A 17,109-nucleotide genomic window follows, 5' to 3' on the forward strand; every position below is an offset into this window, starting at 1 on the left:
TAGGTGTGCTCTCGCTGGAGATTAAATTAAGATACTGAGAGTAAGAGTGCATTATGTTTCAACGCCCTCACCGAGCGCATTGTGCGTGTGGGCACGAACGTTCGAAACCTCTCTCGCTGATTTGCAGCGTGTATGGGTGAGGGAGAGAATAGTCATTTCTAAAATGTCATCCAGGTTAAAGGCTAGGGGAGTGATATGCAGAGGTTTTAAAATGCCTGTGGTGTTGTTTGTCCTGTGTCCTCTGTACCGTGGTAAAAGCGTACTCTACATTGTCCTCTCGTGTTTATCACTAACTCTCGGAGAAAAATACGCTTTGGTTCGCTGTGATAATGTTCGGTTTCCGCCAGCTAAGGGCCAGGATATTTACAGTATAAAATGGAAGGGTGTGTATATTTGACTAAGGATGGTGTAGTTTAGAAGGTGTAACTTGTGTTTGAAAGGTTGAAAGCAGAGTGGAACCGGTAAGAATATTGTTTCAGTGTTTGTATACAACCAGATCGCACACGTACATTTCATTGGCCAACCATTTGCGATTGTGTTTATGTTAATGCATATGAATTGGGATTATTGTGTAACTTCCAAAGTAATTAGTCTATTCCGCTTTAACAGTCCCCTTTACAATTTTTTTATTACAACCGGCCTTAATGATTCATCACGTTTGTACCGTTTACAGGACAATGAAGTGAATTGAAAGCGAATTCCCACTACACTGACTGTATAAACTAAGTGTTGAGGTTGTTGTGCAGCGAGGGAGAAGTGGTCGGAGACTTGCGCTGACTGTAATTGGACTGTCAGTTCTGGCTCAGATGAGCTGCAGGATTTGTAATCTGTTTAGGCCTGTGGAGAGATGGGGCCGGCAGCGCGCCGTTAATTGTCTGGCGTGTTTGAGTTGCGGATAAGGAAGCTTGGACCGTCTCCTGGCGCTCTCTAATGAAGAAGAGAAAATAAAGAAACCGGGCTGTATTACATAATACCGTTGTTTGAAGGACACAGATGCTGCAGGCACCACACACATACATATACAAACATGTAGTGTTTTTCATGGATATGCAATGAATATGTAGATCCTGTAAAGGAATATTGACTGGTATGACTTTCTTTCTTCTGCAAAACACAAAAGAAGATATTTTGAAGAATGTTGGTAACTGGCACCCATTCACTTGCATTGGTTTTGTGTCAGTACAATAGAAGTGAATGGGTACCAGCACTGTTTGGCTACCAACGTTCTACAATATATCGTCTTTCGGGATGTGCGAAACAAAGAAAGTCATACAGATTTGAAATGACAAGAGAGCGAGTAAATGATGACAGAATTTTCTTTTTTGGGTGTAGTATCACTTTAAAGCTTTAAGAAACGTGAATAATGTAGTTGACATTATGAATCAACTTGTTTTTATGGCTTTTTGCTTTTAACAAGTGTTGACCTTTACTATGTTGTTTCATGCTCCATTTATTAATTGTAATGTTTCATAAACGTTGACGCATAATCATCAAACCTGTGCATCAGATGCCGTTGCATTGAAACATTACTGATGCGTTTCATCGAAATGTTTTTTATTCTCTTTGCAGTTGCGACTCAGAAAACCGTTACCTTGGCAACCCCCTCAGAGGAACCTGTTATTGTGAGTATGCTGTGACCTTAAAGTAATCTAGTATCTTCAAAATCCGTCTGCCATTTAATGGAATGAGACTGGGACCACATATGCTATAGGCTTAACAACAAAAACACAGAGCAAACGTAAATTGGTAAAAGGGACGTTCTGATTGGTCAGTGAGACCGATGAGAACAATGTGCAGTAAAGCACGTTCATACATAGGCTGTGTATTTTTTGGCTGCTGTCTCAAAAGCACATCACTAGGGGGCATTGTTGCTGTATATCGGGAAAAGCTCCCCAGTTGCCCGTTTCCTCTTTCTGCATGTACGCACACGCTTTTGTATTATTTATTTATTTTTGCTATTGCTATCAGCAGTCAATGTGGAGTCGGAGAGAGCTAAACGCGTTCGGTAGCATTTAGGACATCAAATTTCACTCCGTTTGCAAAACCTGCCAGCATTATCCCAGTCGTCATCAATCAGCATTAAATAAAGGCTTCAATTTATCAATCAATTCCCATCCACTCCACTCCGTCTGCGTCTCTCAGATGGAGCGCGTACGCTCGCAAGCTTCCGGCCCAATTACGACGGTTGGACAAAAACAGTTTCACCCTCTCACACAGTGTCCTGTAGAGGGAAGTGTTGCTGGAGAGTGGGTTGCAGGCGGTGATGTAATACTAGTGATGGTGTCAAGCCCTGTCAGTGTGAGTAAGTGAGTGATCCCGGCTAATTAAAGACACGGAAACAGAAGTTCGGCCGACACGGTTCCAGTAGGCAGCGCAATCTTTTTCTCTCAAGGTCTGACTCGTGCGTTTCAGGAGGCGTCTTTAGCAGGCACTCTCGCTGCGTTCCGTCAGTGTTACTTGGCTCCCCCGTAAAAAAGAAAGATCCTGGAAAAAACCAGACCCAGTATGAGCTGGTTGTGTTAAGTTACTCAAACTGGTATCATCGCACACCCGGGTTGATGTCTAGTTCCTCTTATGAGAAAGCTTGGATCAGTGATATCATGTCTTTGACTGTTTTGGTTGTTTTTTGCTTTGGATCGAATGCACAAGACAGGGAATCTGGGTGGTTCGTTGCTCCGGTCCCTGTTAATGTGTAATGTTGAAATCTTTTATTTGCTAAATCGAGGGTGTGCAAGATAAACAATTTGTATGAAGAGGGGGGGGGGGAGATAATGGCAAGCAAAACAGAATAGCCCTGTTGCCCTCATCTTTCCAACCAGCATCTCTGGTTTTTGGACGCTTGTAGCGGCTGTCACTGATGTCCCGCCGATTTGTTCCATAAAGTGCACACAATAACGCCGTCGACAAAATGAAGAAAACAAGCAACAGGATGTTTGATGTGAGAAGGGTGATGAGCTTCTGTCTTGTAGCGTGCATACGCGTTTCGCATTATGACTCCAAAACATCACATTCATCAAATTTCTGTTTTCAACTGACGTTTTTCAAATTGATCCGATTCATTTCCATTCTGTGACATTTTTGAAGAGATCTAGCATATATCACCTCAATGGTTTAAGAGCCATCTGGAGGACGATTAGGTTTGGTAATGTCAGTATGGATGCTTTTAAAACTCATTTTTAAGTGACAGTGTTCCTTCTCAAGGGAAGATTTGAGGGGAACAGAAGTCATACCGACTCCCCAGCAGTCTATAGATTCTAGTGATTGATGGACCTGGCGACTCGGTCAGTGTGTCTACAGGATCTTTCAGGCATAAGTACAGGATATGAATAAAACCGTGATGCATTCATATCATGTACCATCTGAATTGATTAAAAGCTTATAAAGGCATATTTGGGATTGACGGGGAGTGAAAGAGATGTTTACGCTGCCATATTGTGATTCAGACAAACAGATGTTCTGTGGATGACGCCTCTGGCAGCGTTCAGCCATTTAACAGCCCAGGAGTTAAGAAAATAATTTGGATATTGTTTTTGTATAGAACTGACGCATTAGTGAGTCCTTGAAACAGAAAAGAACTCCTGCATCAGAGTAAACTATGTCATAAACTCTTTGACCTGGTTCTGCTTGAGGTTACCTGGTTCTACAAGCCTTAGACCTCAAATACTTGCAAACATCTTAAAAATGTGCTTAATCACAATGTATGCTTATTAAATCAATGACACACTCGGAAAGAAAGGTAATAATTTAGTTCAATCAAAGTGACTGATGGTGAATGAAGCCCCCTTGTTGTTGGAGTGAATGTTCAAAACCCAAGGTGTTTCTTAAAGGAATAGTTCACCCAAAAAAGACAATCTTGAAATCATTTTCTCACCAAACCCATATGACTTCCACGATGTCTTTCTTCCCTGGAACATATGAGGCTGAATGTTAAAGACTGACAGCCTTTTTATTTTGTTATCTTTTTTTGAATACAATGAAAGTGAATGGTGACATGGTTTCCTGTAGCTCAGTGGTTAGAGCATGGCGCTAGCAACGCCAAGGTCATGGGTTCGATCCCCGGGGATTGCACATAGTCAGAAACAAATGTATAGTACAATGCAATGTAAATCGCTTTGGATAAAAGCATCTGTCAAATGCATACATGTCAATGATGTAAATGTAAATTCTTTAAAGGGATAGTTCACTCAAAAATGACAATTCTGTCATTATTTACTCAGCCTCAGGATGTTTCAAATCTGTATAAATTTCCTTGTGATGTTGAACACAAAAGAAGATATTTGGAAGAATGTTTGTAAACGAAGAGTTCTGGGTCACCATTGACTATTATAGTTAGAAACTAAACTTCTATGGTAATCAATGGTGCCCCAGAACTGTTTGGTTTCCCACATTCTTCCAAATATCTTTGGAAGAAATTAACAAAGAAATTAAATCAGATTTTTATTTTTATCCCTGGTCAGTCTGTAACATTTTGCTAAACATTTACTCTGTTTTTATAGAAACTAAATAAACCATTGGAACAACATCAGGGTGTGTAAATGATGACAGAACTGTATTTTGGATACATTATTCTTTTGAATGAACGTTCCTTACTATTATAAAGAAGTATAAAGAACATTATGAAGAATGTGGTTGATTGTCATAAATGTTGAAAATCTAACAATGAACAATGTTTTGCTCTGGACAGATAATCTTCTGATCGATTACCAGTTCACCTTCAGTCTGCTTCAAGAAGATGACCAGCACTACACTGCCATTAACTTCATGGCCACACCTGAACAGGTCAGTCACTGACTACTGATCTGAGAACAGAAGCAACTAAAGGGTTTGACCTGGTTTTAGTTCATTGGTCAGCTAGCACACATTTCATTCACCTGCCCTCTTTTAGCGCTTCACAGTGGGTTAGTCTGTATGGTGTATTTTGATTAAATGTATGCTATGTTTTGTTATAATGAAGTTATTTTGCAGTAATCTATTTTGTCATTTGTTTGTTTCCATGTGCAGCCCAACAAGAACTTGGACATATCCATTAACGCATCAAACAATTTCAATCTGAACATCACATGGTCTATAGGGTCAACAGGTAACATTTGCTCTTTTTGTATGTCTTATCTGTGTTTTCAGTTTTTTACCATATTTGTTATACAAATGTGGATGTAATTCCAACACATGGGCGTGTTTTGTATTTCTGTCATGGCTCTGCTTCCTTAGTCATGTTTTTCTTGGTCCTGTAGCAGAGCCATGGCAAAGTCTTTGGTTATGTGTGGAGAGAAACATATTATTGTCCGTTTGACAATAATATACATTCTCTCCAGTGTCTTGTCATTGGCCCCATTCCTCTCGTTTCCTCGTTATCTTTCCCTGAGTGTTTAATGTCCCACACCTGCCCCATGTCGTTATCCCTCGTTTGTCTTCCCTATATATACCCTCTTGTTTCTTTGTCCTGTGCTCTTGTATTGTGTGTACTACGTCGTGTATGTGTTTGGTGCCTGTACTGTGTGTTCCTGTATCGTGGTCGTGCTCTTGCCCGTGTTCCTGCTCCTGTTCGTGTTGTGTGAGTTTTGTGCCTCGTATGATTTAAGACGTTTGGTCGTGTCTTTGTGTTTAGTTTATTTGTCTTGTTTTCATTTTGCCCCCTCGTGGGAAGTCTCTTGTTTTATATATGTATATCAGTTTCGTTTCCCCCATTGTGGGTGTTTTTGGTTGTGTTTTGTTTAAATAAAAGTATCTGTTAACCCCTTCACCGCCTGCCTGCATTTGGGTTCTTCTGCCAGTTCCTGACAATTTCACGATAGTCACTCAAGGACGTCGCCATTATCCTCTCTTCTATTATTTCTGTAACCACGTTTTCGTCCAGTCACCAGCCAAATTTTAATGTGACTTTGACATTCTCCTTCCTCTTTAACAGTTCACCCCTCCTCGTCGAACTCCATGCTCTCCTCAATTAATATTTGGTGTAGTGTCTTTCTGTTTAAAGGCACTCTCCTCTGAGAACGGCTTCTTACAATAGTCTAGCACACGGCTCTGAATTCTGGGACTGAGGCATCTTCAGGAGCCTTGAACGATTTCAATTAAGATAAACATTGCACGTAGCGGCATTTGGGGTGTCATTTTGAGGGCTTTGTTTCGTAGCGGTGGTTTGGAATGACGATTGACGAGACTCGAGTGTTTCAGCGGAGGACTTCAAAAAAAACTTTCAAACGTTCTGATAAAATAGGACAAAGGCTGCTTTTCTTTTTAGTTCCTTCAAGTAATTTTTTCTTACTTTATGGTCTTATTCAATGTGTTTCATGTGTAAAAAGTCCTTACGCTCAGCTAAGTGGTGGATTTCAAATTCATTTTCTCTCACCGAACAAAACACATCAGCAAACAGCTAAACGAATGTTTGATTGCTGATGCATTTCGTTTTGCATTCACGCTGCTCTCATTTACTTTCATCTAATGGCTCTGAAAACATTAAGTGGGTGACCAGATAGGATTCTCACATGCAAGAAATGTACGGCAAACGAAATTGTCTCGCTTTGGGAAAATTTTTTTGTTAATAGTACTTGTTTCATTATCACAAACAGACAAAATAAAAGATTCGTCCATGATTTTTATATAATTATTTTTCATTCACATGCATAATTGAGTGTTACTTTCATTTTACGGTCATTGGCTTGATGGTATGTTTTTTTGTTTTAATGAAATAATAATATTTTCTGTATATAAATGAATCTTTTGCATTCTGTTTTCCTTAACAGCGGGAACCATCTCCGGGGAAGAGATTCCCATAGTGTCCAAGACCAACATCAAAGAATACAGAGACAGTTTCTCTTGTGAGAAATTCAGTTTCCAGAGCAACCCCAACATCACCTTCTACGTGTATGTTAGCAACTTCACATGGCCTATCAAAATACAGGTGAGGGTATATTATGATCACATCGGCTTCTACTGAATTTTACTGAATGCATACTGTTCGCCTGGCATTTCCCTGTAAGGTTAAACTGTTCTGTTAGTCAAAACATGACAAATCTGAAGGGAGCATCCATCTCCTGTGTGGGATGGATGTGACTGCTACGTTTTACAATCACAAAAACAAATGTTTCTAGAAAGATCCAGAGCTCCATGATGTGGAAATCAATTATTCAGTTATGTACTTGGACAAGTTCACTTCTTATGATCCATAAAATTGAATCAGGTCTTAAGTGGCAATGTGTTACGTTGCCAGATGCCTTGGCGACGGACATGAAATGACAGGACTGGAGTAATGCGTGGACTGATGCTATCAATCACGGGAAAAACATTCGTCGAATTTGCACCGCAGCACATCGCTCATGTGATGAAAAATGTTTGCGGTCTTTATTGCCTGCAATCCAACAGAAAGACAGATACATGTCGACTTGCACAGGTAGTTTAGGAGGAACAGAAATATCAGCTTAGTGAGATGAAGCTTCTAGCCTCTTATTTATCAGCATCCATTTAAAACAGACAGCTGTAACTATAGTCATTAAAGTCACGTGTCTGCCGTGTAGTTTAATTTAGCCTCACTGGCGTTGATGTAGCTGTCAGAAGATACTTGTTTTATTGGACAAGTAAACCTCATTGGTTTGAGGTTTTTGCGGGTTGTAATGGGGCCGTATCAAGCACCGCCTCTTACACAGTATAGAGAAGGATTCGAGGTCACCCATCTCTCACACCTCAGGAACAGGTGCAGAGAGTGTGCATAGTATGCTCCGATTCGCTGAAATGTGTCTGCCGGATGACAAATAACTATTATGTGAAAAGCCTCCTGACTGTGGCATGAACGAGCAGAATCGCTGTAGCATTATGTGACTATTGAGACTTGAGGTTCACGCTGAAGCCTTGGGGTACTGACCGTCGCAGAAGCTCATGGACCCTGACAGTCTCTGACTCTCTGTCCTCTACAGCAGGCGGGGGCTTGATGACATAAGCACTGCATTATGTCAGTAGCAGCATGGTCCATAATACTTTAGTGAGGAATCCCATCACACATGGTTGTTATGACACATGCATGTGATCACAATAGGACATGTAAACCAACCATTCCTTGTATTGGTCAGGTAAATCAAATACGACCTTTTTAGAATACTTCATTTTTATTGGACAGTTGCAGCATTCTGCAATTAATTCTTTTTTTATGTAATGACATTTAAACTCTCGAATTTATTACATTTTAACGTATGTTTTATTCTTTATGTAACCTTCCATACTGGTAATAAAAGTATTGCACTGAATATGAAACACTCATCGCACCTCTTTAGAGGGCTCGTTTCTGAACAGGTTTTCAATGCCTACTGAAGCAATTTATTTAAAAAATCTACCACATTAAAGGAGGATTTCATCTGGTCGATATCCATATGGTTTATAAAGATAACCAGCACAAATCCTCTCAGCCTTTCTGCCGTTCATTACCACTCGCCAGCTGTGCGCCGAGACGCTCCGATACAGCGGGGTCTTTATGAGATGGGACCATCTCCAACAGCGAGAACACCAGCTAATATTGATCTGCATTCATTTCTCTGTTCTTCCATCATATACAAGATGAGTGCCTCTGATAAGGTTCATTTATTTACGCGCGCTCCTCAGACCTTCATCTGGGTTGAGCGAGTTCAAGCAGTAATAGTTTTGTATTAGATTTCCCAAAAGCGGAGTCACTTATTTACCATGGCGATGCATCATTAAATCAAATGCACCCCCGTGACACGGTGAGCTCGCTCTCTTGTGATGTTTATGATCAGAGAGCGCGATCGGCTTTTATTAGCTTACTGGGGAAATTGGGAATGCGAGCGCAAACTCTGATATGCGTGTATGAGGACCCCCGACTCCTCTAAAAACATCAGACATTGCATATGAAGTGAAGTGCTCTTGTTGTGCTGGGAACTCAATCTGACAAAACATTACTGCGGCTGAACTGTGTCTGCGTCTGATCGCTGGGTCGAGATGAGGTCAGTCAGGATGAGCACTATAAAGAATTCACTTCAGGCATGTATGTGCAAGCCTTTTATTTAGTTTTTAAATGTTACCTAATCTTATTCATTATGCACATACAGGTTACAATTGTTTGAAATAATGCTGGACATTAAATCATACATTTGTATATCTATGTTGTTTAGTTGACACTTGTATGGTTAATTTATGCAACTGAACTTTTTTACGCACATCAATCGCAAAAACACAGATTCTGTATTTCTAAATATTTTTATAACAATACATTTAGCTTAGCAAAATAAATGCATATAGAGAACAACAAAGTAGCTACATTACGTAATATTATTTTCTTTTATGAATCCGCATGCAAAATAAAGGCCTTTAATGTCCTCATACATCTGTCATGTACGTTTTTTTTGCTTTAAATCATTGAATTAAGCAAAGGGCTTCCGCTAATGTTTATTTAGTTTTTTTTCTGTCTATGAAATGCTCATTAGAAAAATGTTCCTGACAGTCCTGGGCAGATCTCACATGCTTGTTAGTAGTTATTCATTCCACATCATGATGAGCAATAACTGTACAGTCTAGTTAAAGTCCTATCAATTTACACAGCGATTAAAAGAATGATAATTGAAAAAAGATCAGAGTTTTAAGGGGTGTTCATTCAACTATGAGACCTAGACTCATTTACTGTATAGTTCATGTTTATATTATTGGTATATGTTTGTTTTAACAAAGCAAAGGATAAGATAACTAAATACATCATCATGTATTTTATACAATTCATTTCTCGTTTGACTTTTGAAAGTTAGAAAATGTATATAAACTAGGGGTGTTGGGAAAAATCGATTCACCTAACTATCGCAATTCTTTTTAAAACGATTTCAAAATCGATTGGTTTATCTCAGAATGGATTTATTTTTTTATTTGACTTTTCCTAAGAGGTGGTGGAGTTACCACTTTTATTCCAACACAGGGCGTAAAGCATATGTTTGTATCTGTATTAGATGACGTCGTATCAGTTTTAAACTGGCGCGAGGATGCAAAAATCATGGTTGAGTCAGCGGATCAAAGCTCGAAAATGAATTCGGCACCTTCACATTTCAAATCCCAAGTGTGGAAACGTTCCCTTTACCGGGAAAAGCAGCGCTAGACATAACTAAAACGGTATGCAAACTCTGCCATACACTGAGTTCAGGGTTTTGGTCCTTGAAAGTTTCATGGTTCAAGGTACTTTAAAATATACACTGTGTGTGTGTATGCTCCTGAAATAAAAGCTCAGAAAGATGTGATGCTTTGTTTTTGTTAATATGACTCATAATATACAGTCTCTTCAATGTCATGATCAAGTATTTTCCTAGTCTTTAATAAGCAAACAAAAATCACAATAAATTGTAATATCGACTCGCAATAGTTATATAATCGCAATACTCAAGAATCGCAATATATATTGAATCGGCACACAAGTATCGGGATAGTATTGAATCGGCAAATTAGTGTATCGTTACACCCCATAATATAAACATATAAATAATGTGAAGCATGAAAGCTACATGTTGGATTCGGGTCATTCATTGGATACTTTTCTCAACTTGCTTTGGAAATGAGAGAATATTTTTTGAAAACCTGTTTTTATTGTGTTTAAAAAAAAATGTGTCGTTATACCGCACGCAGTGTTGAGCATACAGTAAGAGCCGTGGCAGAATCTATTTTGTTATTTGACTGTTTAGAAATACAGTTCTCCTAAAAATGAAAATTCTGTTAATCATTAACTCCTTCATTGAGTATATATATATTATATATATATACAGTATAATATTTAAGGGACCATTTCAAAATTATTTTAAGTTTTTCTGAATTTTACTATTTATAGGTAGGTGTCGTTTCATTTTGTGAACTACTAACAATATTTCTCCCAAATTTAAAATAGAAATATTGTTTCTATTTGCATTTGTCTGCAGAAAATGAAAACTGGAGAAACAGGTTAAAATAACAGAAAAGATGGTCTATATTTTTAAAGACTTCAAATACTGCAACGAAAACAAGTTAATTTTCACTTTTATTTGTAGATGTATTTAGGAAAAGTTCAAAAAGTATTTTTATGTAGTAACCTCGATTTTATCACATTTTTATGTTATGTTGGTTGACTTTGTGTCACTCCTGAGGTTTGATTTTGTTGAAATTCAACAGACACTGGCCTGAAATGACCACAATACATCTAGAAATGCTTGATTACATAAAAAAATCCCTTAATTTTTTCTGTGGCTGTATACAGAATATATCATAATTTATAACTCAATCTTAGTCCCCATTACCTGTCAAAAAGAAATATTCTACATTAAAACCAAATAATGTCTTGTAAAACAGCAGAATGTTCATTCCTTTTGTGTGAACTACCTCTAAATACTTCAGAATGATAATTACACACATGGGAAGTTAAAAGCACGGCATTGTGCCATCACAGTAAGCGTACAGTGTCACAGGAAAGCGATGACTTAACTGAACAGATGTCATGCTGTACAGCTGCTCTTTTCAATCCCTTCTGGGGGCAAAAATGGTTCAGTCCTAATGGAATGTTAAAGCTTTCTCTTGCGCTGTCTTTAGCCTCTGCCTTGTTCCCGTGACAACAGCCTAATGAAATGAATGGCTTCTCCAAATGACCTGTCCTGCTTTGCCATTGTTGCATTATTCATCCAGAGAGTCAGAGTGACTTACGAATGCGTGCGTTTAGAACATTAATCCGTTTATTTTCGTTGGGTATTCATTCAAGTATCTCTTTTCCGTGCTTTGTAGGAAACTGTGGCAGCATACTCTCTCTTTCAAAAGTCTGCTGATGCCGAGTTAATGGCCCTGCAATTCTCACTGCCGAACCCAGAAGGTCTCATTCAGGTTGTGTGTGTTCTGAAGCTTGGCGGAGAAATTATCAATCTGTGTACTGAGTCATGCGGCATGTTGATATGAAATTTTTGGATAAAACATCTGGGTTGAGTCGAGTTAGGAGCCAGAATTATTTCTTACAAATAAGGTTAAGTTTCATATTATAAACCAAATGTTTTTATACAAAACTTCCAAATGTCTTATTGGGCTGCTCATGTACGTTCTTACCGTCTCTGCAATGAAATCTAATCCAGACGTTCGGTCATCTTAAAGCTGCCTGTGAGACTTTTGTGCACATATCAAGCCGATTTAAACCTGGACAATTTGGGTTTTACTGCGTTACACCTGAGCATACAGATCCAATGTAGACCACAAGCCCATAAGGCAAACAGTTGGCATGTATGTAATATCACCGAGGGATATGGGCTCAGGTAACCCTCCGTCTAACAATTAGAGAGGCCAAAGAAAAGGTAAAACGATGCATGTGATGTGCCCACGAGCAAATCTCTGTTATGACACCATCTGCTGTGAAGCACCTTAGCCACAGGCAGAGGTCTTCATCACACCTTTTCATGTAAAGAAGTCTCTTTGGTAACATGTCACTAATTCATTTATCTCTCTTTGACTCTTGTCTCCGTACAGATCGCCTTCTCTCAGCACAACAGCATCATGGATCTGGTGCAGTTCTTTGTGACGTTTTTCAGGTGAGAGTGAGAGATGTGACATCACAGAACCTGACTGTGAAAACAAGTTTTTAATTGGTGAAATCATAGTGATGGGCTGTCTGTGCTGGATGCCTCAACAACCAATACGTCTCATGTCTTGTCCCTTTAGATTAGTGAGGCTGGGATGTGACCGCTGGTTAGGTAGGAAGGAAAATGTACATGCTAAGGGTTAGGTTAGCACAAATGAAGCAATACACGATAAGAAAAACATTTCTTACTAGGCATTTTTATCTTGTTTTATAGTACTAGCTCTAAAAATTCTGGAATCAAGATACATTTACCTGACAAGGAAGGTGAACTAAGATATTTAGTCATTTAGAATTAAGTAAGTTTATATTTTACACAAGCAAAAAAATCTGCCAATGGGGTAAGAAAAAGTCCAAACCTTTTTGTAAAGTACCTAATTCAAGTTTATTTTTCTTAATCCATTGGTAGATTTTTTTGCTTGCTTTAAACTTAATACTAGAATTTTCTTTCATAAAACAAGACTAAATATCTTAATCTCTTTCCTTGTCAGGTAAATGCATCTTGATTTAAGAATGCTTAGGATTTTTTTACAATAGGTTAAGTTGAAGAAATAAAGAAAAAATGAATTTCTTTCTTAGCATTTTTGTCTTGTTTTTCAAGATACATTTTCTTCCGAAGCAAAATTATATAAGATACTGACTCTTACTAATTCTTAGTTTCTGTGAAAAAAAACAAGCAAAAATATCTGACAATGGGGTAAGAAAAGTACTTTATTCAGGTTTTATTGTTTACTCCATTGGCACATATTTTTGCTTGTTTGAACTATAAACTTGCTTAAAGGGATAGTTCACCCCAAAATAAAATTTTGTCAGATTGTTCTAAATCTGTATAAATTTCTTTGTTCTGCTAAACACAAAGTAAGATATTTGGAAGAATGTCAGTATATCCCAACAGATCTCATCCCCCATTGACTCCCATAGTATTTATTTTCCCTACTATGGGAGTAAGTGGGGGATGAGATCTGTTCGGTTACAACAGAACAAAGAAATTTATACAGGTTTGGAACAATCTGAAGGTAAGTAAATGATGAGAGATTTTTCATTTTTGGGTGAATGTTTTTAATTTTAGAAAAAGTTAATATCTTTCAAGAAACTGTATATTGTTTTAAGAATTTTTAGATATTTGTACTGCAAAACAAGACAAAAATACTCCATTTATTTTGTATTATAAATGTAGTGCTTACAGTTTTTCTCGATTGCTAACACACAATTCATGAAACAATTCACCATTTTCTCACAACTAAACACATTCTCAGAACTATACACCAACTTGTACAAACCCCCCACAAAAACGTCCTCATTTTGCAAACGTTCTCATTCAGAAAACACATAATATAATGAACTGAAGTGTCAAGATGTAAACTCAAATAGCACACATTTATCCATCAGTAAACATTAGGTAGCAAAACGGATGACACACCAATCAGAATCTCAGGATAATATCAATAGGAGCAAAGGTAAATGTGCATCCCATCTACAGGGCTTTATACTACTTACTGTAAACATACAGTATAATTACAGTACACACTTTATATGAGAGAAATTTCACTATTCTGTATCCAGTAAACTGTAGCACGTGTACGCCCTGAAATTTGTGATCGTCAAGTTTATTTGTAGCATTTTTTACATGTTCTGTATTTTCACAGAACTTAGAGACGACTACTTACAAAAAATCTTGGTAACACTACAATAAGGTGCTATTTATTAACAATTAGCATTAGCTAAAATGAACTAACAATGAACAATACTAATACAGCATTTATTAATATTAATTCATGTTAATTTCAGCATTTACTAATACATGTTTAAAATCAAACGTTGTCACTGTTAACATTAGTTAATGCATCATGAATTAACATGAATAACTGTATTGACATGAACTAACATTAACAAGGATTAATAAATGCTGAAAAACTATACTGTTCATTGTTATTTAATGTTAGCTAATGCATTTAATAATGTTAAATAATAGCACCTTATTGTAAAGTGTTTCCAAAATCTTTTGTCAGAAGACCAAGAAATTGCTATAGTATCTTTTCTTTTCTTGTCTTTTATCTACTTTCATCTAAGATTACTTTACAATAAGTGTCATTTTTTCCTCCTAAATCTCATTGTTGCATTTTGCTCTTTCTGCACTCTTTTATGTTGTATATTGTAATAGACACTGAGCTGTCAAATGACTCTATTCTGAATCCCAATAAGATGTTTTGAATTGATCTCAGTGTTTCTGAGGGATTTTGTGTGTAATGTTTGGGGGGAAAGTTTGGATGGTTTTGAGTGGAGAGCTTCATTTTGACACGAAAGTAGGATGTTGAGGGAATTTGGTGAGAAGTTATGGACTTGTTTTTCGAGGAAAGGAGCCATCATTTCAAGAAATGTGTTTAAGCAGTCAAGAAAAACTGTAACTGCACTGCTCTTTTCTCTGTACACCACCACATTGTGTCATTGCCAAAAGGTAGATGTGTCATAGTGATTTGTTAATTCCTTTGCAATTTCTCGATTTGTAATTAAAGTCACACCTGTTCCCATTATGTCTCATTAGATTTGGTTATATGGGTGTCTCACGCTCTCTCAGAACGGTTCATCTCCAGGTGCTTTAGCGCCCTGTGGTGTTTGTTTTCACATCATTGTTCCGGTTTAGACAGGTGTCAAATACTGATGCACTCATGACACTGTCAGCTTGTGCTCGCAACGGCCTGGACGTCTAACTCACATTTGTCGCCATTATCCTACCTAAAGGAAACAAGACAATGTTTGAATTTTGCCATATCATTATCGCTTCATCAGGTCAAATGCAACCTTTTGGCCGTGTATCAACTTTCCAATGCACTAGGCTTTAATGTACAGTAGTTCTCCAGGCCTTTCTGTCCTTTCACCAACATCATTTATGCGAATATAAGGGAAGAAAAAAGCAAAGTTTTCAGTTCCGGGTGAATGAAAAACCGCCAGACTTTGAAAACTTTTCTGTCGTCTGAGCAAGTTCACATGCTGTGTGGTGTGTATGTTGCTCACACATCATTCAGAAAATTGCAGCAGTTTCAGTGTGCCTTCCCTTGACACCTGGAAGTGAAAGGTGAGAAGAAGCACGTAAATGATTTCAAATGCTTGGGTGAATGTGTATTTGGTGGATTACTTGTTTTAACCCCGTGAATTGCCGTGGAAAATGTGCCATGACGAGGTGTGATGCAACTGTCAAATGGGATAAACTGTCAAACAATGATTTGTTTTTCAAAGCTTTCTTTCGCAGTGCCCAAAATCTAGTCTTCTTTCTCAGAAAGTCAAACTTTTTAACTTTTAACTATGCCCTTGCTTTTGGAACAAGTGTTAATGCATGGGAGGTTTCGGCAGGATTTAGCGCTGTCAGTCAAGTGCCGTCATCCAATGAGAATGCCCCTGATTTCACAGATGTGATTGAGATAGCTGAACTCATGACAGGTGGAGTCGGGACTGGCCTCAGGCGGACTCTGTTCCATTGACAGTACAGCTAGAGAGACGGTCACTGACAGGGTACATCTCTCCTCACATCTGCCCCTGAATTATGAACTGCATCACTGAAATATCACAGATTTCAAGTGGCAATAGAAACAAATTCAGCCAATGATACCTTGCTAATATTTAAATAGACAGTTATACATTTGGATAAGAGGTGCTGTCTTGCAACTCATTGTAAAATAATGTAAAAGATAATCATTGTGACCGTACCACAGGGAGAGTAAATGACAGGTTTTTTTTATCTTTGGACAAACTATTCCTTTATCTTTCTTTCCGTTACAACTAAAACAGATTTGCAGGGTTGTTAACCCATAGGTTCTCTGAAATGTGTTGTTGATAAGGAACCTGTCCATGGGCAGACTGAAATCAGAGTAGTTAACATGAGCAATGGCAAACTGCGTTTTCACCCAATGAATGGCTTTTTAACAGTCTCTGTTAAATGTGTGAGAATGCATTTGGTTTAATTCCTGGAATCCATTTGCTTTTATTTAAGCTTGGGGCATGCTATTCAGTCTTCAGGGCTCAAAAAAAGGCTCATCCTTCAGTGGTAAATGGCATCGTAGAGGTTTGCCGTAGCAGTCTTTTATCAATTGTGTGCATTTACCTCATTAAATGAGATTAGGCCGTGCCTCTTTGTCACCGTCTATGAAATCACCAAAACATCCTTCAAATTAGTTCATTTCCTAGCAATTTGCTGGTTTGCATGGCTCTCAGTGAGTCGGCACAGTGTTTTATTCTAAGAATTCGACCAAACACTGGTTGTAATTGTTGTTCTCGTGTTTCTGGAATGCCAGGTGGACTGCAATGTTGTCACTAATATGTTTTGATTTTCTGACTGTTATTTGACCTTGTATTGTATATCTTTATGTTGTCAGTAGATCTTTACTAGCAACTGTACAGGAGAATATCAACAAAACTACAAAAATATCCGAAGATGCACACAAATAAGCATTCCATAGCAAATATTAAAAAAAAACTCTGATTCTTCAAAGAAGCTCTGATTTTTTCTACATATAAGCCATGACACTCTCAAAACTTTACAGTTGAATATAAAATAAATT

At 38.0% G+C, this 17,109-nt stretch overlaps 1 protein-coding gene across 1 annotated transcript in view; it reads left to right on the plus strand.

Annotated features, from left to right (window-relative positions):
• atrnl1b (attractin-like 1b) overlaps nt 1-17,109 on the plus strand; it is a 77,163-nt gene that overhangs the window by 27,797 nt on the left and 32,257 nt on the right. The window contains exons 21-25 of the mRNA XM_057358543.1: nt 1,570-1,622; nt 4,685-4,779; nt 5,002-5,080; nt 6,741-6,898; nt 12,448-12,509. Coding sequence (XP_057214526.1) covers nt 1,570-1,622; nt 4,685-4,779; nt 5,002-5,080; nt 6,741-6,898; nt 12,448-12,509 — 447 coding nt within the window. The remainder of the gene's footprint in view (nt 1-1,569; nt 1,623-4,684; nt 4,780-5,001; nt 5,081-6,740; nt 6,899-12,447; nt 12,510-17,109) is intronic.

The sequence above is a fragment of the Triplophysa rosa genome, linkage group LG18 (genome assembly GCF_024868665.1).
Source record: "Triplophysa rosa linkage group LG18, Trosa_1v2, whole genome shotgun sequence".
In the NCBI taxonomy this organism is placed as follows: Eukaryota; Metazoa; Chordata; class Actinopteri; order Cypriniformes; family Nemacheilidae; genus Triplophysa; species Triplophysa rosa.